Source organism: Trichechus manatus, unplaced genomic scaffold (genome assembly GCF_000243295.1).
Source record: "Trichechus manatus latirostris isolate Lorelei unplaced genomic scaffold, TriManLat1.0 scaffold00061, whole genome shotgun sequence".
Classification (NCBI taxonomy): Eukaryota; Metazoa; Chordata; class Mammalia; order Sirenia; family Trichechidae; genus Trichechus; species Trichechus manatus.
In genome coordinates this window covers 4,181,949-4,205,726 of record NW_004443997.1, presented here as the reverse complement: position 1 = coordinate 4,205,726, position 23,778 = coordinate 4,181,949, and the positions used below count along the sequence as shown (strand labels likewise).

The following is a 23,778-nucleotide window of genomic DNA, read 5'->3' as shown; positions in this document are numbered from 1 at the left end:
CAGCACAATTGGAAGAGCATAGTCGAGGTCACTGAACTGTGCATGTAGAAATTTCTGAAATGGTGTATCTTTGGCTATGTATATTTTCATCAAAAAAAAAAAGGTCGAGAAGGGAGAGGGTTGACATGTTGTGGGGTTGTTAACCAATGTCATAAAACAATATGTGTAATACTGTTTAATGAGAAGCTATTTGTTCTGTAAGCCTTCACCTGAAGAACAATCAAAAAAAATTTTTTTTAATGTATTTTTTAAAATTCCACTTAATTGAATTTTGGTACAACACTACTTAAAATCTTTCTTTATTGGGAGGTGTTAAATGAAACCTTAAAATCATTGTATTGATCATTGTTATTAACATATTTCATGGCTTCCATCTTTTAGATATTCTTCTCCTCACCAACTGAGATCTTTTCCCTGCCTTGGGACCATCTCCCTCTTGGAGTTTTCCAGAACAGAAGCAGGAAGCAGCTTTGCTCCGTGCACGAAGCAGCGGTGCATGATGGGAAGCTGTGCTCTCCTGCTCCTCCTGGTCTGTGTGTGTCCCCATTCTGAGAGCCTCTCACACACACAGCCCCGGCCCATGGCCCACCCACCTAAGACCTCGTTTTAGCATTTTTCCACACTTCTGGAACAGCAGGGGTCTGACCTGCCCTGCAGGCCTTCCACTGTGAAGGGCGTGCGGAGCCAGGATGCCACAGTCCTGCCAGGATGTGACTCAGCATCCTGTTTTCAATGTCTGGGCAGCCGGCAGCTCTGGCACCAGGCACTGCTGCTGACTTCACCTCTGAAGACCACACATATCAGGTTAACTGGCAGGATGGGCACGCAGCAACAGCTCTCCCTGTGGGCCTCAGGGCCAAACCTAAGTCAACCTGCTTGTTCATCCATCATGCTGGTTCTCCTCTGGAACACCCAGAGTTATCTATCGGGAAGAGTTCTTTAGAGGAACTGACCTGACTGCATTTTAAAGACACCATGAATCGAACAATGGATTCTGTTTCTCTTTGCTTTGACTACTGTTATTGTTGTTAGGTGCCGTGGAGTCGGTTCAGACTAATAGCGACCCTTGCCCAGTCCTATGCCATCCTCACAATCGTTATGCTTGAGCCCACTGTTGCAGCCACCATGTCAATCCATCTCCTTGAGGGTCTTCCTCTTTTCTCCTGACCCTCTGCTTTATCCAGCATGATGTCCTTCTTCAGGGACTGGTCCCTCCTGATAACTTGTCCAAAGTACATGAGACGAAGTCTAGCCATCCTCACTTCTAAGGAGCATTCTGGCTGTACTTCTTCCAAGATGGATTTCATTCTTCTGGCAGTTCATGGTATATTCAATATTCTTCGCCAACACCATAATTCAAAGGAGTCAATTCTTCTTCGGTCTTCCTTATTTATAGTCCAGCTTTTCACATGTATATGAGATGATTGAAAATATCATGGCTTGGGTCAGGCGCACCTTGGTCCTCAAAGTGATATCTTTGCTTTTTAACACTTTCAAGAGGTCTTTTGCAGCAGACTTGCCCAATGCAATGCGTCGTTTAATTTCTTAACTCCTGCTTCCATGGGTGTTGATTGCGGATCCGAGTAAAATGAAATCCTCGACAGCTTCAATCTTTTCTCCGTTTATCATGATGTTGCTTACTTGTCCAACAAGCAACTGGACCAATAAGCTTTGACTATTAGGAAGCTCAAAGCCAGACCTGAAGCCAAGCTCTGGTAACTATACCAGCATCAGGCCCTGCATTCCACATACTTCATCTTATTTTCCCTGGCTTCCTCCATGCCCCGGTCTTCTAATGTAGAGTTTTATCATTCTCCAGAGATTTTATAAGCTGTTTCAAATCCCTTTTAGAATGAGGAATGGTAGACAAAAACATACACATCAGCCCCTGGAGGGTAAGGACTTCTTTTTACTCAATGTGTAATCCCCAGCACTCAGCACAGAACCCAAGACATATACAGGCAGTAAATACATGTTGGCTGAGTTGATAAATAAAGTAAATAACTATAAATAAGAACTGCTTCTGTTTCCAGGTTGCTTCACAAGCAACACTTCTCCCTTCTACCCCGCGTGGCTGCACGGCAGTTCCGAGGTCCTGGGGCGCAGGTTCCTCCAGGCACCTTCTTGCTGCTTAGGGCGGCTGACAGTTCAGCAGGCCTCAGCCCCAAGCCTGAAGCACCACTCTCGAATTCTTTACCTGCAACAGACACAGCACAGGCAGGCGGGCCTGGGCATTTGGGAAGTGACAAGTGGTTTCCAGAGGTGGCAGCCAGCCCAGCCCTCTCTCCAAACCACACCAACGGTGCCCTCCCCTCTGGGAATTCTGACTGGGCCCAGATTTGGGAAAACATGCCTTGAGAAATCTTGACAAGCATGTGCCTAGCCTCAACTGGGGATCACTTCTGCCAGTGAAGGGTGGCCCCCAGCAGGGAGAAGACCAGATACTTCTTAACACAGGGCCTCCTGACAGCCTTCTTTGAGAGTCTTTCAAAAGATAATTCAAAAGTAGCCATTCAAAGGAAAAAAAAAAAAGAAGATTAAAAAAAAGATCTCTAAAAACAACAGCAAACAAGACATGACGTGTCCCAGATAAAAAGTGTGGTGCCCTGGACCAACTTCTAGCACGTGTGCACGGTCCAGCGCATCTGGGAGGAGCGCGTGACCATGAGCGGTCTGAACGGTTCGGTGGAGCTCAAAGGGAAAATAGGTCAAATGCTCATTCTTTCTCCTTTGTAGGTTCCACTTGGTTAACCTTTGGGTCTCGTGTGGCAAAAAGTCTCAAGTTCAACCATGGAGGAGAAGATCAGGAAGGGCTGCTTTGCCCGCCACCCAGGAGGGGCTCTCACTTGCTACCATCAGTGAAAACAATGGCCTACTTATACGGTGGTGGCTCATTGGGAGAACTCTTGCGTTCCATGCAGAAGACCCAGGTTCGATTCCCAGCCAGTGCATTTCATGTTCAGCTACCACCCATCTGTCAGCAGAGGTTTAAGTGTTGCTTTGATGCTAAACAGGTTTCAGCAGAGCTTCTAGTCTAAGACTAGATGGAAAGGTCTGGTGATCTACTTCCAAAAATCAGCCACGAAAACCCTATGGCTCACAATGGTCTGGTCTGCCATCAATCACGGGAATGGCGCAGGACCAGGCAGCGTTTTGTTCCATCGTGCACGGGGTCCCCATGAGTCGGCGGCTGACTCGATGGCAGCCAACAAGACGACGACACTCTAAGAGTATAAGACACTGTATCAGTATAAGAGCCTCTCAAAGTCCTCACAACAGCCCTGAGAGAGAGGAGGACTTTTTCTCCGTTTCAGGGAGGGGAAGCGGCTGGCCTGAACCTCACTCCAGAGGCCCAGCTCTTCCCTGGAACGAGGTCCCTGCACTGCCCTCGTGTATCTCACGTGATTTTCATGCCCGCACTGTGAGACAGGTGAGTGTGATCTTCTCATCAGCACTTTCAGCTCACCAACCCTTACTGAGCCCCCAAAGGGCTGTGGGAGCCCCCAGGCCAGACTCGCAGCCTTGCCCCACCCAACTACTAGGCACGCCCTGATTATGGCTTCTGATCAGTGCTTTGATTAATCCTGTTTTCTCATTTTCAGCCCTCCTTGAAGCAGAACGACCCGTTTGGATGTTCTCCTAGTCTAAGGAATTTTCTAAGAAGCTGTCCAAGTCCAGACATCTGACCACAGCACAACTGATGCCAAAGACAAGTTCTAAAGGCAGAAGTCCTTTCTTCCTACATGGCGTGTGACTCTGCTACTGAGGGTGACGCGTGGCTAATACCGCTTACCTAAGGAGGAGGAGGGTCCAAGTCACTGAGAACCCACTTCCTCTCAGTGGCCAGATGAGTTCTCTATCTCAGGGTCAGACCATGACCCTGACCTGGCTGGATACCCCACAAATGTATGATCTGCTCTCACTTACTGTGGAAATAGAAAAACTCTTGGTGGTCTGCTACAAACCTACAGCAAAGTATTAGAACACTAGATTGGCGGCTCCAAGGACTCTCAAGCTTGCATTTGGAGGCCATAATTCAATCCTGTCTTTTCACTGTACATAGGAGAAAACAGAGGACCAGAGAGGTGAAGTGACTCACCTAAGGTTGCACAGCAGATGGTACATCTCAGGACAAAATCTAGGTTTCCTGACACCCTTCCTCACCACCACCCCCACCTCTGTCCCATTTACCACAAGGATCACTGGTACCATCGTCAACTCCCTGCACGGAGCCTGCATGAGCATTCCTGGTATGCACACATGTGCACACATGCTCCCCTGGTACGCAGAGTACATAGGAAGATGGAGCCCAGGGCCCCGTGGTATTCTTTTGAAGTCTAAGTACTGGTACTTCAGGCATTTAATGAAACCTACTAAACTCGGAGTACGACTTATTTAAAGTTAACCTTAATAACAAGTTTAATTAAGTTCCAAGGGAAGCAACTTAAAATTAACTCTTCTCCTCTCTTCTCATTTCTCCCTTGTCTAGGATGAGTTTTCTTTAAAAAAAAAAAAGGGGGGGGGTCAAGAGTTTCTCCTTTATACTGAGGTCAAATTCTGATTTTAAAATCAAATATCCCTTCAACTATATGAAATCAAACAGTCAGCATTTACCGTAAAGCAAAGACGAGATGGTAAGGAGGGGCAGGGAACCTAGATTAATAGAAACAGAATGGAAAAGAATGCTGGCACATTGTGAAACATGTAACCCATGTCACAGAACAATCTGTACAAAAACTGTTAAATGGGGACCTAATTTTCTGCATAAACTTTCACCTAAAACACAAAAAATATTACTAAAAAAATCAAATGTCCCAACAAACTGCCAGAACACACACCTGGGTTAAACTGAAGGGAACAGCAAAGCCGTATTAATAGACCCAGAATTCTGAATACACTTTGTGTATCTCAATGTTTAAAACTGGGAGTCAATGGAAGGCCATTACCTATAAAGGAGAGAAAGGGACAACCCCGAGCCAGAATTTGCACATCTACTGTGAGGAAGTATAGCCGAAAGGAAGGAATACAGGTTTTTATTTATTATTATTGTACTTTAGATAAGGTTCACAGAACAAACTAGCTTCTCATTAAATAGTCAGTATGCATATTGTTTTGTGACATTGGTTACCAACCCCACAACACGTCAACACTCTCCCTTCTCGACCTTAGGTTCCCCATTACCAGCTTTCCTGTCCCCTCCTGCCTTCTAGTCCTTGCCCCTGGCTGGTGTGCCCCTTTAGTCTCATTTTGTTTTATGGGCCTGTCTAATCTTTGGCTGAAGGGTGAACCTCAGGGGTGACTTCATTACTGAGCTAAAAGGGTGTCCGGGGACCATACTCTCAGAGTTTCTCCAGTCTCTGTCAGGCCAGTAAGTCTGGTCTTTTTTTGTGAGTTAGACTTTTGTTCTACATTTTTCTCCAGCTCTGTCCGGGACCCTCTATTGTGATCCCTGTCAGAGCAGTCAGTGGTGGTAGCCGGGCACTTTCTAGTTGTGCTGGACTCAAGTCTGGTGGAAGCTGTGGTAGATGTGGTGCATTAGTCCTTTGGACTAATCTTTCCCTTGTGTCTTTAGTTTTCTTCATTCTCCCTTGCTTCTGACAGAAACATGGGTTTTTTTAGTCACAGAGACCTGTGTTCAAATCCTGCCTCTGGCCTCTCACCAGACTCACTGAACTGCAGTTTCCTACAATGAGAGTCCCCACTTTGCAGGCTTGTGGTGATACCAAAACCAGATAAAGTGCATAGTACTCGCACCACACAGGCACCCGGTAAACAAGAACTACCTAGGTCACCTTTGCATTCGACTACTACCTGAAGGTTGGTAGTTTGAACCCACCCAGTGGGACCACAGAAGAAATGCCTGGCAATCTGCTTCTGTAAAAGATTACAGCCAAGAAAACCCTATGGAGCAGTTCTACCCTGTAGCACATGGGGTCGCCATGAGTCGGAATCAACGCGACAGCCACAGGTTTCGTTTTTTGGTTTTACCTAAATTACCTACAATTCTTGTTTCAAATAGGAGAATGAGGTACAGGAAGGTGAAGGGATTTCCCTAAAGCTCAGGGCTCACAGTGGTCCCACTGGGGTTTAGGAGCAAGCACAAACTGAAAAGCCATGGTTCTGCCTCCTAGTGAGAGATCCGAAACGTCTGGAAGGTAAGCAGAGATGGCTCTCTTGATTGTGGGGCTAAAACCAAGAGTTTTAGAGTCAAAGAGACATGGAGCATGGGGGTCTTGGTTCTAGCACTTACTACTGTATGGAATTAGGCCAGTTACTGAACTCTCTGAGGCTCAGTCTTCTCATCCACAGAATGGGACCAAAAACAGCACCTTTCTTACATGACTTTTTTGAGTATATTAAATAAAATAATGCACATAACGCAACCAACAGACTGGAGCCTCCGTCCCTGCTTTATTTTTCTCCTCAGCACTTAGTAACACACTATTATCATACTTGGTGGTCTTACTGACAGTCTGGTCTCCGCCAATAGAATGCCAGCTTCATGAGGGCAGGGGTTTTGTCCATTTGGTTTACTGCTATATTCCCAGTTCCAAGAACAGTGCTTGGCACATAGTAAGTGCTCAATAATTATTTGTGGAATGACTGACTAGTTACTCATAAGCAGAGAGATTAGGACAGAGGGGTACTGAGTCTGCTCTAGCAGAGCCTATATACATCACCCAACTGCAGGGAAAATCTCTGTTCTTTGTTTCCTGTTGTCCAAGACCACCATGAGTTCCTCAATATGAAACAGAATAGAAAACTGAATTTGCAGACTTCTACGGAGTGGTTCAGAGCTCAGCTGCTAACCAAAAGGTCGGCAGTTCAAACCCACCAGCCACTGCAGTCTGAATGTCTACTGAATGTCTACTAGGTGAGGAAAGGTTTCCAAGATTCTCACTTAATTCTGACAACAACCCTACAACCTGCATATTATTACGTCCATTTGAAACTGAGCCTTGCCCAAGGCCACATGATGGTCCAGTGAAGTGATGGGTAGCCAAACCCAGTTCTATCCCTCCCATGCGAAAAACGTAAGAATCAACAGAGGTGGTATTTCAGAGGCCAAAATGTTCAAGGTGGGGGCAATGCCAAGAGATCCTGAGAACCTAAGTACAAACAAGCATGTGGCTTGCTGAAGGGAGAGACTGTGTTACTCACTAGTGTGGTGCTCAAACCCTGTGGGGCACCCCTGTGCCGCCTGGCCTCCTCCCACAAGGACTGGACATACCTGTTGGCATTACCATTACATAAACACAAACGAACAAAAATAACTATTGCCATCAAGTCAATTCCAACTCATGGCAACCCCTCGTGAGTCAGAGTAGAACTGCTCCATAGTGTTTTCAATGGCTATGATCTTACGGAAGTAGAGCACCAGGCCTTTGTTCTGTGGTGCCTCTGGGTGGATTCAAACTGCCAACATTTTGGTGAACAGCTGAGCACCAACTGTGCCATCTAGGGCTATTACACAATACACCCCGTTATATTCATAACTCTGAATGGAAGCCTACTTGTTGACATGCCTTTGTTCTCTGCATTAGACTGGAAGCACCCAAAGAACACGCACATACAGACCGAGACTGGTAGGCAGAATTCAGAGCTAGTCCCCCAGACCACCACCATTGGTGTACAGGCTGTGAGGGTCAGTGAACACGAGATAGTAGCTTTCTTAATTAGGTTAAGTTACACAGCAGAGGAGACGGGAGACTCATTCTCGAGATTACACTCCATTATATAAGACTCCATAGCAGCTGACTCTCCTCTTGGTCTTGAAGAAGCCACCATGACTTCTACAGCTGCAAGAAAATGAATTCTGCCAACAACCATGTGAGCTTGGAAGAGGACCCTGAGCCTCAGATGAGATCCCAGCCCCAGCCAACATCCTGACTGCTGCCTTTTAAGACCCTGAGCAGAGGACCCAGCTAAGCCATGCCCGACTCCTGACCCATGGAAACTGAGATAATGCATGCATGTTGTTTTAAGCCATCAAGTTTGCAGTAACGTGTTAATGCAATGATAGAAAACTAAAACGGTCACTTACACATTTCTCCATCAACAGAACCTGGAATGGGCAGATGCTCATCAACTGTTGGCAGGACTGAAATGGACAGACTATCAACAGGGGATGGCAGTGGTGGTTCAGTGGTGGAATTCTCGCCTTCTGTGCAGGAGACCCAGGTTTGATTCCCGGCCTATGCACCTCATGCACAGCCACCACCCACCTGTCACGGAAGGTTGTTTGTTGCTATGATGCCGAACACGTTTCAGTGGAGTTTCCAGACTAAGACAGACTAGGAATAAAGGCCTGGAGATCTACTTCTGAAAACTAGTGGATGAAAACACTATGGATCACAAGGGTCTGATCCTTTTGTGCATGGGGTCACCATGAGTCGGGGGGCTGACTCGACAGCAGCTAACAACATCAACAAGGACAGTAAAGTTTAGGCTAAGAGATACTGTCAAGAAGGGCAGAGAGGAACCCGAAAGGGTGGACAGGCGTCAAAAGAAGGGATGATGAACACATCAACCAGAGACTTCATCAGCCTGAGACCAGAAGAACTAGATAGTGCCCGGCTACCTACCACCAGTGACTGCCCTGACAGGAAACACAACAGAGAGTCCCTGATGGAGCAGAAAAGTGGGGTGCAGAACTCAAAATCTAATAAAAAGACCAGACTTAATGGTCTGACTGAGACTGGAAGAACCCCAGAAAGCATGGCCCCCGGACTCTCTGTCAACCCAGAACTAAAATCATTCCCAAGGTCAACCCTTCAGACAAAGATTAGACTGGACTATGGGACATAACATGATACTTGTGAAGAGAGTGCTTCTTGGCTCAAGTAGATACATGAGACTAAATGGGCGGTTCCTGTCTGGAGGTGAGATAAAAAGGCAGAGAGGGTCAGAAGCTGGTTGAATGGACATAGAAAATCTCGGGTAGAAAGGAGTAGTGTGCTGTCACAATATAGGGAGAGCAATTAGGGTCACGTAATAATGTATGTATAAATTTTTGTATGAGGATTAACTTGAATTGTAAACTTTCACTTAAAGTACAACAATTAAAAAAAAAAAAAAAAGAAGGGGTGATGAATGAAGACAGAGGAATTGTATTCTGAAGAGCAAGGACATGCCAGCCTGACACCACCCTGATGCTGTCAGGTTATAATGAGAATGATGTCCCCTAGGAACTCCAGATTCAGACTGAAAGGAGAAGGGAGTGAGGAAGAAAAGGCTGAGGTATAAGGAAGTTCACAGCTTACCACAGCAACCGAACAAAAGAGAAGACAAAATTCTGCTGCTCTGGCACAAATGTGTGCCTGGGCAGGTGATCAAAAAGAAGAAAAACTTACAAGAATCCCAATGGACACAGGAAATACAGGGTGTAAAGGAAGAGTGTGCTGTCCCAGTATACGGAGAGCAACTAGGGTCACAAAACAATGTATGCATACATTTTTGTATGAGAGACTAACCTCAATCGTAAACTTTCACTTAAAGCACAATAATTAAAAAGAAAAAAAGAAACCCAATGAACATTTTCATGTGCTTGACTTGGAAACGCTAGATGAAAAACAACAATAGCATTCATTCCTGATCCATACTCTGGGGAGAAAACAGCCATATCATCTCCCCGGTGCCCAGCCTGGCATGCAACCACGTATGTCTCATGCCAGGCTGGGGCGGCTTCCGCGATGGCGAGGGAGCCAGAAGTGGCTGCCAGCAGGGCCATCTGCTCACCAATTCCCACAGTCTGAGCAGCACAACTTCCAACAGGGCACTGATGAAGGCCGGCAGCGGTCTGCACGTGCAGAAAGCAGAGGAAGGGAGAGACAGCCAGATCCACACTGCTCCTTCTTCATCATCTTCGTTCTGGGCACGAGAGGGTCAATTCTTGAGGCATTTCCCAAAAGGCCTTAATAGAAACTGCTGGGATTCCAACCCTGATCCTGCAAAGCATGCATTCCTGTTTGCATCTTACAGGAAAGTTGCCGGGTCAAGCCTGCAGGCTGCTCCAAGTCCCAGGGCCTCCACGAGGTGCCCTCTCAGGCTTGCGCCCACCACGACGCAGTGGACACGGCCCCTCGAATTCATCTACGCTGCGAACCAACCCTGCACATGAGCAACACTTCATGAAGACTGAACATAGCAACTGTTCCCCGAGCCCAATGTGTGTCTTACTCTGTGCAAGAATCTTGACATAAACCACCCACCAACAACCCTGACAGGCAGTAGTGTTATCTCTGCTTTACAAATGAAAAAAAAAGCAAACTGAGACACACAGAAGTCTAGTAACTCACAGTGGTAAAGTAACTCGCCTACTAGTGCAGGAACTGGGTTTCAAACCCAGATGTTTGAAATCCAGGCTCTTCCCTCTACCTTGCTATTCCTCACCCTGAAAACCTGCAGCTGCCGAGTCCACTCCGACTCACGGCGACCCCACGTGCGCAGAGTACAGCTGCCCCACAGGAGTTTCAAGGCTGTGACCTTTCAGAAGCAGATTGCCAGGCCTTTCTTCCAAAGTGCCTCTGGGTGGGTTTGAACCGCCAAACTTTAGGTCAGTGGTCGAGTGCTTAACTGTTTGCGCCACCCAGGGCCTCCTCTACTCCTCATACGTTTGTGCCATTTACTGCAGAGTTACAACAAAGTTGATGTAGTTAACAACTAAATGCTACACGCAGGCACAAAGCTAAGGCCCTATCGCTAACGGGAGCACCTACAGCTGGGGATGGGACAAAAGCACGCGTGCCTAGAACATAAGGCAGGTATGGCACCTGTCCCAGAGAGAGAGACCAAGAGCTACATGCTCTCTTTGAAGAGAGACGTCACAAAGGTTTGGGGCAGGAGCCAACGTTTAGCTGACCATGAGGGTTTCTCAGACAAAGGAACTGGCTTAGGGAAAGAGCAGCGGGTTGTGCTCCAGGCTGAAAACCAGCAGGTGCAGGGGGTGGCAGGAGGAAAGGTCAGCACTGCACAGTGAAGGCAGAGTAAGGAGAAGGCTCTGGGGACCAGGAGGAAGAGGCGAGAGGAGTGCTTCAAGTCGGATGGGGGGATGGTAAACTGAGGTAAAAGGATCAGTCAGAAAGGGTGGCCTGCAATGGAACGGGGCAGGTGTAAGGGCCTGAACGATGGTGTCACCAGAGGGAGTGGGAAGAAGAGGGCAGGTGAGACACAGAGAAGAGTCGATCCACATGGCTCAGCAATTACTGGATACAGATGAGTCAAAGATGACTTGCTGGGCAACCAGAACAATGAAACCCTTAACGGTAGAAGGAGGGAGGCAAGGAGGAGACAGGAATACCCTGATACCTCCAGTTTTCTTCACTACCAGCAATCCTCAGTGCCTGGGTAGCACAAATGGTTAAGCACCTGACTACTAGCTGAAAGGTTGGAGGTTCAAACCCACCCAGAGGCACCTCGGACGACAGGCCTGGTAATCTGCTTCTGAAAGGTCACAGCCTTGAAAACCCTATGGAGCAGTTGCATTCTGCACACATGGGGTTGCCATGAGTTGGAACTGATTCCAGGTAACTAACAACAAGGGCATTCCTTAAAAACTAAATGTCAATTTACCTTTAGGATCCATTTGAAGCAAAAAGAAATCTCTCCCTAACTCTCCTTCCCCTAAACAAACAAAAATAATTCACTATTCCATAAAATTCTCCTCTAGGAGAGGTTTACAGAGCAAAGGCCTGAAAATGCAAATTAACGCACAAATGTGAACGAGTTTCAGTAAAAGTTTACATCAGGACACACGAGCTTTTCTTGTTTGGCTGGAACAGTTAGAAAGCAGGATGGTGTCCTTTGCCTGGAGTCCCTGCGTGGTGCAAACGGTTAGTACGCTTGGCTGCTAACTGAAAGGTTGGAGGTTAGAGTCTGCCCAGAGGCACCTCAGAAGAAAGTTCTGGCTATTTACTTTCAAAAAATCAGTCATTGAAAACCCTATACAGCACAGTTTTACTCTGATACTTATGGGGTCACCTTGTGTCAAAAACGACTCAGGGCAACTGGCTTACTGGTCCTTTGCCTAATAAAGAGCATGGGGGCAGAGAAAGGGAGTGAAATATCAAGGTGAGTGAAGACAGACTTAAAAGAGAACCTGGAATGACAAGCTCAGAACCCAACATCACACCTGGAACAAGAACCCGGTCCCGACTCCAGCCCAGGGTCTCCCAGTAGTCACAATGGCATCTGGGAACTGCTGAGAGCGGCAAAGAGGGACTAACAGTGGTGAGAGTCATTTGACATCCTGGAAGGCATCCACCCCAAGTTAGCAGGAGTCCTCAGTTCCGGCCCTGGCACATCCTCTAACCACTTAGGTAACCTTAGGCAAGTTCTCTAACCTGTATGTCCCAGAGGGCTGACTCGACTGTACAATTAAAGTGGTCTCCAGCAAGGCAACATGGGGTGATGAACTTGAGTGTCAGAGGCAACACAGGCTTTGGTGTGAATATAGTAGCTCCTGGGTAAAACCTGGAGCCCTGGGTGGCACAATGGTTAAGCGCTCAGCTGCTAACCAAAAGGTCGGCAGTTTGAATCCACCAGCTGCTCCTTGGAAACCCTATGGGGTAGTTCTACTGTGTCCTTTGTGGTTGCTATAAGGCAATCAATTCGACGGCAATGGATTTTTTATGTACAATCTAAGGAGCCCTGGTGGCACAGTAGTTAAGCATTTGGCTGCTAACTGAAAGGTCGGCAGTTCAAACCCACCAGCCCACTCTGTAGAAGAAGATGTGGCAGTCAGTTTCTGTAAAGATTACAGCCTTGGAAACCCTATGGGGCAGTTCTACTCTGTCCTACAGGGTCACTATGAGTCAGAATCAACTTGACGGTAAAGGGTATGTATGACCTTGAGCCTCAGGTTTCTCACGTAACCTAGGAAAACATTCCTTCGTAGGTTTGTTGTGATGATGAAATATGGCAATATGCAAGGCTGCCATACAGTGGTAGCCAAGAAGTATTACTTTCCTTCCCTTTTTAAGGTTCCCTGTAGCCCCAAACTATGAATTGAGAGAGGCCTTTTATTAGCCATAAGGGCCACATATGCACTTTCCAATGACTGCCATTTGTAAGTTCTTATTAATTGAAAACAACTCAAAACGGTATAGTGTCAGCTAATAAAGATGAAGTAAAAAAGAAATAACAGTGATGGTTAAACAACATGACTATAACTAATGTCACTAAACTGTACATGTGAAGACTGTAGAAATGGCAAATGTTTTCTTACCTATATATTTACTACAGTTTAAAAAAAAAGGAGAGGAAAGATATAAATATGAAGTATCTAATAGATGTTGTTGTTGGTATGTGCCGTTAAGTTGGTTCCGACTCACAGTGACCCTATCGGATACAGCAGAACTGCCCCATAGGGTTTCCTAAGCTGTAATCTTTATAGGGAAACCTGGTGGCGTAGTGGTTAAGTGCTATGGCTGCTAACCAAAAGGCTGGCAGTTTGAATCTACCAGGCACTCCTTGGAAACTCTATGGGGTAGTTCTACTTTGTCCTATGGGGTTGCTGAGTCGGAACTGGCTCGAAGGCAACAGGGAATCTTTACAGCAACAGATCACCAGGTCTTTCTACTATGAAGTGGCTGGTGGGTTTGAACTGCCAACCTTTTGGCTAGCAGCCGAGCTCTTACCATTGTACTACCAGGGCTCCTTACTTGGTACATATCTTGTTGTTAGGTGCTGTTGATCGGTACCAACTCATAACGACCCTACATACAACCGAACGAAACACTGCCTGGTCCTGCACCATCCTCACAATCGTTACTATGCTTGAGCCCACTGCTGTAGCCACTGAGTCAATCTATCTCGTTGAGGGTCCTCTTTCTCGCTGACCCTCTACTTCACCAAGCATGATGTCCTTCTCCAGCGATTGGTCCCTCCTGATAACATGTCCAAAGTATGTGAGACGCAGGTGTGCCATTCTTGCTTCTAAGGAACATCCTGGCTGTACTTCTTCCAAGACAGATTTGTTTGTTCTTCTAACAGTCCATGGTATATTTGATATTCTTCACCAACAGCATAATTCAAATGCATCAATTCTTCTTCGGTCTTCCTTATTCATTGTCCAGCCTTGCATGCATACAAGGCAACTGAAAACATCATGGCTTGGGTCAGGTGCACCTTAGTCCTCAAAGTGACATTTTTGCTTTTTAATACTTTAAAGAGGTCTTTTGCAGCAGATTTGCCCAGTGCAATGGGTTGTTTGATTTCTTGACTGCTGCTTCCATGGGTGTTGATTGTGGATCCAAGTAAAATGAAAATCCTTGACAACTTTTCTTCGTTTATCATGATATTGCTTATTGGTCCAGTTGTGAGGATTTTGGTTTTCTTTATGTTGAGGTATAACCCATACTAAAGGCTATTTTTTTTTCCAGAGAGGAAATTTTTAATTTTTAACAAGCACCTAGTACATAATAAGTGCATATTAAAAATTAGTTTCCTCTCCGGGGGAAAAAAAAAAGTTCTTTGCCCCAAAGACAATCTAAGTCAGAGAGCTAAATGCTATCTCCTGGGCAAGAGCCCCGAAAGAAAGGGATGCGGTCGAGGGGTGGATGGGATTCCTACCTCAGGTCAGGCTGGAGGGAAGCTCGGGGAAGGCCGACGACCCCATGCCGTAGTCAGCAAGTCCCCCTCCCTGTTCCTCCTCCTCCACTGCCTCCTCCGACAAATAGTCTCCACAGAGCAGACTTCTCCTTCTCCCCTCCTGCTCCCCCGCCCCCCAGAGTCTGTTCTAGAAACTCGGCCCATTACTGCCCCTACTGGGGAGTCTGGCTGTTGCCAGCCTGCAGGGAGCTCTAAGCCCTGACCCACTAAAAACCCCAGGGTCAAAGAGCAAATTTGTCACCATCACTGGCCTTCCTCTTGAGGGTAGCGTTAAAAACAGTGATCCAGCAACTGAACTGAGATGTTGCTTTGATTTTTACAGGCTATTATTTCCCTACTCACATCATCTTTAGAAATAATATGTGCCGCAGTAAAAGTGGATGTGTTCCTCCCTGCACTCAAACACACAGAAACTTCAAAGAAAGGCTAAGAATACTTCTACCACTTCTGTGTAGGCGTTTAACCAGGACAACGTCCTGCTCTTGGTAATGAATGGTCGACCACCATTGCTGAACACATACTTTTCCAATTAATTTTCCTCCTCCTCACAAGACGAAACAGACATTTTGGTAAAAGAACAATATCCTGTAACTCTGCTGACTTTTTTTAAACTCTGAGAGTTGGAGTTTAAGACTGGTGCCCTGTGGCAGGCGAATTATAAAGAAGTGCAGAATCTTTGGGAAGCCAGCAAAAGCCCCAAAGGGAAAACCAACCAAAACCAGTTGCCCTCGAGTCAATTCCAACTCATGGCAACCCCATGTGTTGCACAGTAAAACTGTGCTCCACAGGGTTTTCAAGGCTGTGACCTTTACAGAAGCAGACTGCCAGGCCTTTCTTCCGAGATGCCTTTGGTGGGTTCAAACTGCCAATCTTTCAATTAGTAATCAAGCACTTAATCATATGCGCCACCAGGGACTCTTTTTGACAAAGGAAAACAAAAAATGCCTTTGGTGTCTATTAGTGAATAAAGCAACCGAGGGCAACAGCTTCAGGAATTTTAAAAATAAGCATAGCTAAAGATTTCTCACAAGCACACACACAAAAAAACACCTTGAACTGATAAACCTGGGGGGCTACATGTCTGCTTCAAATCAGCGATGTGCTTACCTCAAAAGGCATACACTGTCAAAAGCAGGATGAAACAGTGAAGGCATTAAAAAAAACAAAAACTCACTGCCGTTGAGTCAATTCCCACTCATAGTGACCCTACAGGACAAAGTAGAACTGCCCCATAGGGTTCCCTAGGCTGAAATATTTACGGAAACAGACTGTCACATCTTTCTCCACAGAGTGGCTGGTGGGTTTGAACCACCAACCTTTCAGTTAGCAGCCGAGGGCTTAACCACTATGCCACCAGGGCTCCTTAGTGAAGGCACAGTATGATTATTTTTAAAATAAGGAGTCACTGAACTGCACATTTCAAAATAGTTAAAATGGCAAATTTTGTGTTATATATATTTTACGACAGTAAAAAATTGACAACAGCAACTTGAAAGGTTAGACAAGAAGCTCAGCGGGTAGTGAGTTTATGTTAATAGGGAGGTACAATTTGGGAAAGGGGGGTGAGAATGGTTACACAATTTAAAGAATGTAATCAATACCGCTGAAATGTACACGGAGAAATCGTTGAATCAGTGTATGCTCTGCTGTGTTTATTTTCAACAACAACAACAAAAATAAGAGAAATTTTTAAAAAAGTAGAAGTAAAATCTGGAAGAAAATATATAAAAATGCTCATAATGGTAATGAAAGGGTGGTAGAATTACAGGCAATTATTTTCCATCTTTTCCAAATGATACATGTGATTAAAGTCTATTTATAGTAAAACATACGTATAATTTTTTTTTATTATTGTGCTCTAGATAAAGGTTTATAGAGCAAATTAGTTTATATATAATTTTTAAAGCCCTACTAAATCATGGGTGTATTCTTTTTGAATGTTCTCCTTTGGAGTAAGGAATAAGCGTATTCCTTACCTGCTACGAAGAAAGACTTAAGAACAAAAAATTAAAGTCTGCTTACCTGAGGTTTAACTTTCGATCATCATCACTGCCAGCCTCCAGCTACAGAGAAAGAAAGAGAATGTCACACCACAGACACCACTAACAAGAAGCCCCAGGACACAAGTGTCATGTTTTCTGTTCTGGTGCCTGAGAAAGATAAAGATGCCCAGGAGACCTGCTTATTTCTAAGCAGCCACGCCCTTTCCTTACCAATCCTGGTCTGTTATTCCTCTGAGTAATTTCCATGGAGGACTTTCCAGATTCCCCAATGTTTCCCCACATTCCTGCCCCAGTATAGGGAATTGATCCCTGTGACTTAACATTTCCTATCTGGCATTGTTACTCACAGACTCTTCTATCCCTTAGGTCTCAACTTTCCAGAGTTGTTCTGGATCTTATCCTGTTTTTTCCTTTTTTAAGGGGAGGGGGAACTGTTTTAAAAGAATCCATTTTTCTCCTACAAGCCAGGCAAGGGCTAAGGGATCATCACCATTTTAAGTCCCAATACATGGATTTAAAAAAAAAAAACCATTCCAGACAAGACGGCCATCGTGGAAAGCGGCCAGGATCCAACTGTCTGTGGCTCTCAAGAGCTTTTGGTGGCTCTCAAAAAGGCTTAAATGTTTAATATAAACCTTTCTAGACGACTGCTGTATTTATATAAATGAAAGTAAAGGACATTTAATATTTTCTAAAAGCTAAAAGGCCAAGAGGTTAGACTCCAAAAGTAACTGCGACTTAAGCCCCAATAGCGATTTTTCTTTATTATTTTTCCTTTCAGAGAGAAAACTGAAATGAGAAGAAAACACACACACACACCCCAAATAACTCTGCGTCACTGGGACTTGGCATGTTTTGTATGTTACACAGAGGCATTCACAGAGCGGGAAAGAGAAACCTGGAAAGCAGCAATGGCTGCGAGAGATGTAAGGCTGACCGAGGACAGAAATGAGACAGAAGCCAAGGGCGATGGGAAAAGGGCACGGAGCTCACGCAGAGACCTAGGCAGCAAGGACACATACCAGGAGGTGGCAATTCCAGCAAAGGAGGGGTAACCAGGGAGCCCTGGAGACCCTGAAGTTTGTTAAGATGATGTAGGTATAGGAGTCCCTGGGTGGCGCAAAAGGTTAAGCGCTCAACTACTAGCCAAAAGGTTGGCAGTTCAAATGCACCCAGAGGTGCCTCAAAATAAAGGCCTGGAGATCTGCTCCCAAAAGGTTACAGCCTTGAAAACCTTATGGAATACAGTTCTTCTGAACACACATGGGGTCCCTGCGAGTGGGAGCTGACTAAATGCCAACTAACAACAATGTACGTATAGCATCATGTGGAGGCACCCAGCTGGTGGTGGATTAGTTCCCACTCTCCCTACCCCACTCTGAAGGGGAAGTGGAAAAACCCGGGAAAGTTGTCAGCTACAGGGTCATGAGCTCTGGTCCTGAAGTGAAGCATAAACAAAACAACTCGCACAACAACTTATAAAAGAATGTTGGGTCCAACCCTGTAGCTCCCAACTGCGGGTAAGTCTGCCCCCCAGGGGACTCTGGGCAATATCTGGAGACATTTTTGGGGGGCTGCTACTGGCATCTAGTGGGTAGAGGCTGCTAAGCATCCTCCAATGCACAGGATAGCCCCTGACAAAAGAGAACTTTCCACCTCAATATCAACAGTGCTGAGGTTGAGTAACTCTGGTCCAACCCCAAAAAGTACCTGGAGATCCGCCCATGAAAATTAGTCACCTTAAATGTTTGTCAAAAATAACGTCATGATCCATTCCTGAAAATTATTGCTGTATCTCTTCTGTGCTCTGCCTAGTCTCACAAAGGAGCTGGGATGGTTAACAGTAATATGACATCAATAAGATCATTAAAGACTGAAGAAGAAAAATTAAGAGGGAGAAGAAGAGAGGAAAGAGTTGCTTTATTCCTGCGGTGACTTCCCTGGGTTTCCCATGCCATTTGCCACACTCATGGAACGTATCCCCTTCTCCTATGGGAGCAGAGATACAGAGGGCAACCTGACCAAGGTCAGACCAGATGCAGGGTTGGGCCTGGACCCAGGACTCCTGGCTCTACACACAGGCTCTTTCCATTCTATCTCGCTTCATGCCTCAACCCCACCTGGAAGAAAGCCTCACCTTCCCAGAAACATCCCAGCCTCCGTCATTCGCTGAGCTCCTAATGCTAATCATTTCCTGAAGACAAACAAGTTTTATTTTGTTTATTGAGTTACTAGCACTTAGTAGGAGTCCAGGTTGTGCAGTGGTTAAAAAACTGGCTACTAACCAAAAGGTCGGCGGTTCGAACCCACCAGCCACTCCGCAGGAGAAAGATGTGGCAGTCTACTTCTGTAAATATTTACAGCCTTGGAAACCCAATGGGGCATGCGGTGTGATGGATCACTTTTATACGGCCTTTCTCACCATGGTCTTCTAACTCCCACCAAATGACTTGGTGGCACTATGCAAATAAGGTGCCTGTGGCCCACCAAGGGGTTTAGACAGCTTGCTAATAGTGCAAATAAGGCACATGGCACCCTTGTTGGGGGGGGGGACCATGCAAATAAGATGTATGGAACCTTAACAAGGCGACTGGTCAGTTTTGCCATCCCGTTAGGCTTAAAATGAGCCATCCCAGAGGCAGAATGGAGGACCTCATTACCACGACCAAGAGATGAGAGTAGAGTGTGTCCTTTGGACCCGGAGTCCCTGTGCTGAGAACCTCCTAGATCCAGGAGACAGAGAACACTGGAGATGGCACAAGGCAGTGAAAAGCGGTGGCAGAGAAACGGCGGCATCAGAACCAGGAGACTGGTGCAAGATGGTGCAATGGGCTTCCCAGCCCATGAAGCAAGGTGGTTACAGTGGGTGTGCCAACCCACAGAGCGAGAGAGCTGAGCCTCTGGGCAACAGCCTTCCTGGCAGAGGCAGGGTCCCTCAGGCACTTACTGGCAGAGCTAAAAGCTTTGTAACACTTGCCCGAGCAAGGCAGAGGCCAGGCCGAGGGGCCAAGAGGGTGAGGGCCAGAGAGAGGCGTGCTTGTGGGCACGGGTGAGAAGACGCTGTCCTGATCGAAGAACTGTATCCTGAGTCGTTCCTGGTCCTGAACTGTAACCTGTAACTTCCCTAATAAACCCCATAACTGTGAGCATTGTCCCTGAGTTCTGTGTTGCCACTGCAACAAATTATCAAACCAGCAGAGAAACAGAGAGCGCCTTGGGAGGAAGAGCTGGTGTCAGAATTGGTAAAAAGGTCAGAGGGTGAAAGCATGTTTGACCTCCGCTTTATAGGAATCAGCCTTGGACTGATGTTGACGATAGTGATTCTCTCCATCTTGAAGTTAGATGACTTCTGTTGCTACCATGCCACTTCTACAGGGCAGTTCTACCCTGTCCTATAGGGTCGCTATGAGTCAGAAATGACTCAACAGCAATGCGTTTTGGCACTTAGTAAAAATAATGCTTTAATTTGGAAAATAATAGCGGTGATGGTTGCACAACAGGGTGAATGTAATTAATGTCACTGAATTGTACGTGTAAATATGGTTGAACTGGCAATTGTTTTGTTACATATATATCACTACAATAAAATTTTCTTTTAAAAATAATGCTTTAAGTAATTAAAGATGTGTCCAGTGGAAACAACCCAAATGTCCGACAAAATGTGGCATATCCAAACAATGGCATATCCCTGTTAGTTGCCATCGAGTTGATTCTGACTCTTGGCGACCCCACGTGTGCAGACTAGAACTGTGCTACATCGGGTTTTCAAGGCTGTGACCTTTCAGAAACGGATCACCAGCTCTTTCTTCCATGGTGCCACTGGGTAGGTTGGAACCACTAACTCTGTAGATTAGGAGCCGACAGCAAACTGTACCACCCAAGGACCTGAACCTTGAAAGCATGATGCTAAATGAAAGAAGGCAGACACAAAAAGGCTACATATTATATGACCCCATCCAAATGAAAGGTCCAGAATAGGTAACATAGAGACAGAAAGTAGATTAGTGGTTACCTAGGGTTACACCAAGAAACAGGGAAAGGGGGTACCCTGGAGGGTGATGAGGGGTGATGGCTAAGGGGCATAGGGTTTCTTACAGTGATAAAATATTCTGGAATTAGATAGTGGTGATAGCTGCACCAAACTAAAAAACCAAACCCGTTGCCATCAAGTCGATTCCAACTCATAGCGACCCTATAGGACAGAGTAGAACTGCCCCATAGGATTTCCAAGGACCAGCAGTGGACTCGAACTGCCGACCTTTTAGTTAGCAGCCTGAGCTCTTAACTACTATGCCACCAGGGCTCCAGTGGTTGCACAGCCTTGTGAATATACTAAAAACCATTGTACACTTTAAAATGGTGAATTTTATGGTATTTGTATTATCTCAATTAAAAATTAATAAAATAACTTTTTTTTAAATGTGTCTAAGACAGAAATAGATCAGGTGTAAGTAATGCAAGAGGTGCCCTGATGGTGCAGTGGTTAAGCACTAGGCTGCTGACTGAATAAAGTGGTTCGAACCCACCAGGCACTTTGCAGGAGAAAGATGTGGCAATCTGCTTCCATAAAGATTTCAGCCTTGGATACCCTATGGAGCAGTTCTACTCTGTCCTACAGGATTGCTATGAGTCAGAATTGACTCAAAGGCAATGAGCTGTTAAAAGTAACGCAAGCATCGTGGGTGGACTTTAGCATGAGAAGACCTGGGCTGAGAGGTTCTCTGGACAACCCCTGCCTGAACCCAGGGTCTTCACCATCTCACACAATTCTGTGTCGAGAACATGAGGTTAAGCACGTGAAGGACTTTGCAAACTCCAAGACAGCAGTCACAGGAATGATGCAAGAGAAGAGATGCTTCTGTGGGGAGGAGAGAAGCTACTGCAACCTAACTTCTCAGTTGCAGGCAACTCGCCACCTGTGTTCTTTTGCTTCTAATCGGCGTGCGGAGGAGGAACTATGAGAACCTCCTGTCTGTAGACAAGGTAACTCATTAATGGCCTCTCCTAGGAGAGGAGGGAGCTGCAGAGTTTCAACCTAATAGCCACTCTGCAGAACGTTCCTGTTAGTCACAGCAAAATGAGGCCAGGAGACAGGAGGACAGATAGGGCTACTCCACCAAATACAACACACACACACACACACACACACACACACACACCTCTCATTGTTCCACCAAATACAACACACACACACCTCTCCCGTGTTATCAGTCAGCTTCTCCTTCTCTCTCCCACAGGGAAAGAGCCTGTGCAGCCCAGATGCTGGTGAGACAACTTCCTGGGCCTTCGGGGCTCCTCCTCCAGCTGTCTCTCCCTGCTCCTGCTCTGAACCCAGTTAACAGTCTCCTTTCCAGCTGCCCTCACCTCAGGCCAACACTCAGTCTGGTCACGGGTTCCAGTTTAGACCAGAGGCCTTGAAGGCTTCTCCAAGAGCAGGGGTACAAGGAGGAGGAGCAGGAGGGTCAGCCCTGCCACTGCAGAGGGGTGACCTGCTCAGAGGCCCCGGAGGCCCCAGCCTAGGTCATTCCAGCATGATTCTGCAGACTTATTACTGCTGTTGTTGTGTGCCATCAAGTCGACTCCAATTCACAGTAACCCCGTGTGACAGAGCAGAATTGCCCCATAGGGTTTTCTAGGCTGTAATCTTTATGGAAGCAAATCGCCAGGTCAGGTTTTCTCCCGCAGAGCTGCTGGGTGGTTTCAAACCATTAACCTTTTGGTTAGCACCCAAGCACTGTGCCACCAGGACTTCTTAGAGATGCCAATCCCCCGATCTGCCCCAGAGCAAGGGGGCCAGCCAAACACAAGCCAGTACCAGTAGCCATCAAGCTGACTCTAACTCATGATGACCCCATGTGTGTCAGAGTAGAACTGTGCTCCACTGGGTCTTCAATGGCTGATTTCTTGAAAGCAGATCGCCAGGCCTTTTCTCTGAGGCCCCTCTGGATGCATTCAAACCTCCGACCTTTAGGTTAGCAACTGAGAGCATTAACTGTTTGCACTACCCAGGGATTCCCACAGGCAGACAGACTCATAGAAACCCACACCAGTGCAGAGAAATGGAGGATCAACTACAATCAAGGGACACACTCTCAGTTCCCAAATGCACCCATGCAACCCCCAAAACCCCAAATCGGTCACAGCCAAATGGCCAGATGCACATAAACATACAGTCCTAAATGTTATAAAACGGAAAAACCCAGACTCAGCCACAACACACACACGACACATGGTCACACAGAGTCCACTGCACACTCAGTCACTGTCACACTGTTACACATCACCCAAGAGGCACCCGTTGTCCTCAACTGGATTCCGACTCATAGTGACCCTACAGGTCAGAGGAGAACTTCCCAATACGGTTTCCAAGGAGCACCTGGGGGATCCAAACTGCCAACCTTTAGCAGCCATAGCTCTTAACCACTATGCCACCTAGCCACACACATTTACAGCCAGAACTCCAGAGGCATAGGGTCTCCCAGAAACAACAGCTTAACACACTCAGTCACCCCGACAAACTCTCTCCCACAGCATCACACAACACCGTCCCCAGAGGTCACGAAATCACATACTCTCACATACACACATCAGGCATGCAGGAGAAGGTGGACAGAACAGTCACAGGTTCACCTCAGAATCAGCGTCTCAGTCACCCAAATAGGAACCCCAAACACACACAGTGTCAGATACAGTCACTCTTAGATGAGGAGTCACAACCACACACGCAGTGTCACAGTCACTCTGAGATTCGGGCCACAACCACAGGCAGTGTCACATACAGTCACCCCCAGATGGGGGTCACCCCCCAGATGGGGGTCACACCCGCACACAGTCTCACCCCCGTCACTCCAGTCCGGCTGCACCGGCGGGCTCGCACAGCGGGGTTCCCAGGTCCTGGACCCTCGCAGCCGCTCCGTGCCGAACCCCGACACCCTCCCGCCCTACACTCGCGACCCCGGCCTGGCAGCGTGGGCGCGGAGCCCTGCGGCCCAGGCCTGGTGCGGTGGCGGCTCCACCGGTCTGGGGCAGAGGGCCCCGGGCTCACCTCGCTGTTGCTGGCCGAGGAGGCGGCGCTGGGCGTGGGCGAGCGTTGCAGGGTCACCAGGGCCATGGCTGCGGCGCGGCGCCTCAGGCTAGAGCTAGAGCCACCGCCGCTGCTGCCGCC

At 46.8% G+C, this 23,778-nt stretch overlaps 1 protein-coding gene across 1 annotated transcript in view; it reads right to left on the bottom strand.

Annotated features, from left to right (window-relative positions):
• Positions 1 to 23,772, bottom strand: part of SSH1 (slingshot protein phosphatase 1) — a 79,260-nt gene extending 55,488 nt beyond the window's left edge. The window contains exons 1-2 of the mRNA XM_004378995.2: positions 23,659 to 23,772; positions 16,633 to 16,673 (exon numbers count right to left, since the gene is read on the bottom strand). Coding sequence (XP_004379052.1) covers positions 16,633 to 16,673; positions 23,659 to 23,724 — 107 coding nt within the window. The 5' untranslated portion in view covers positions 23,725 to 23,772. The remainder of the gene's footprint in view (positions 1 to 16,632; positions 16,674 to 23,658) is intronic.
• Positions 23,773 to 23,778: the final 6 nt, after the last annotated feature.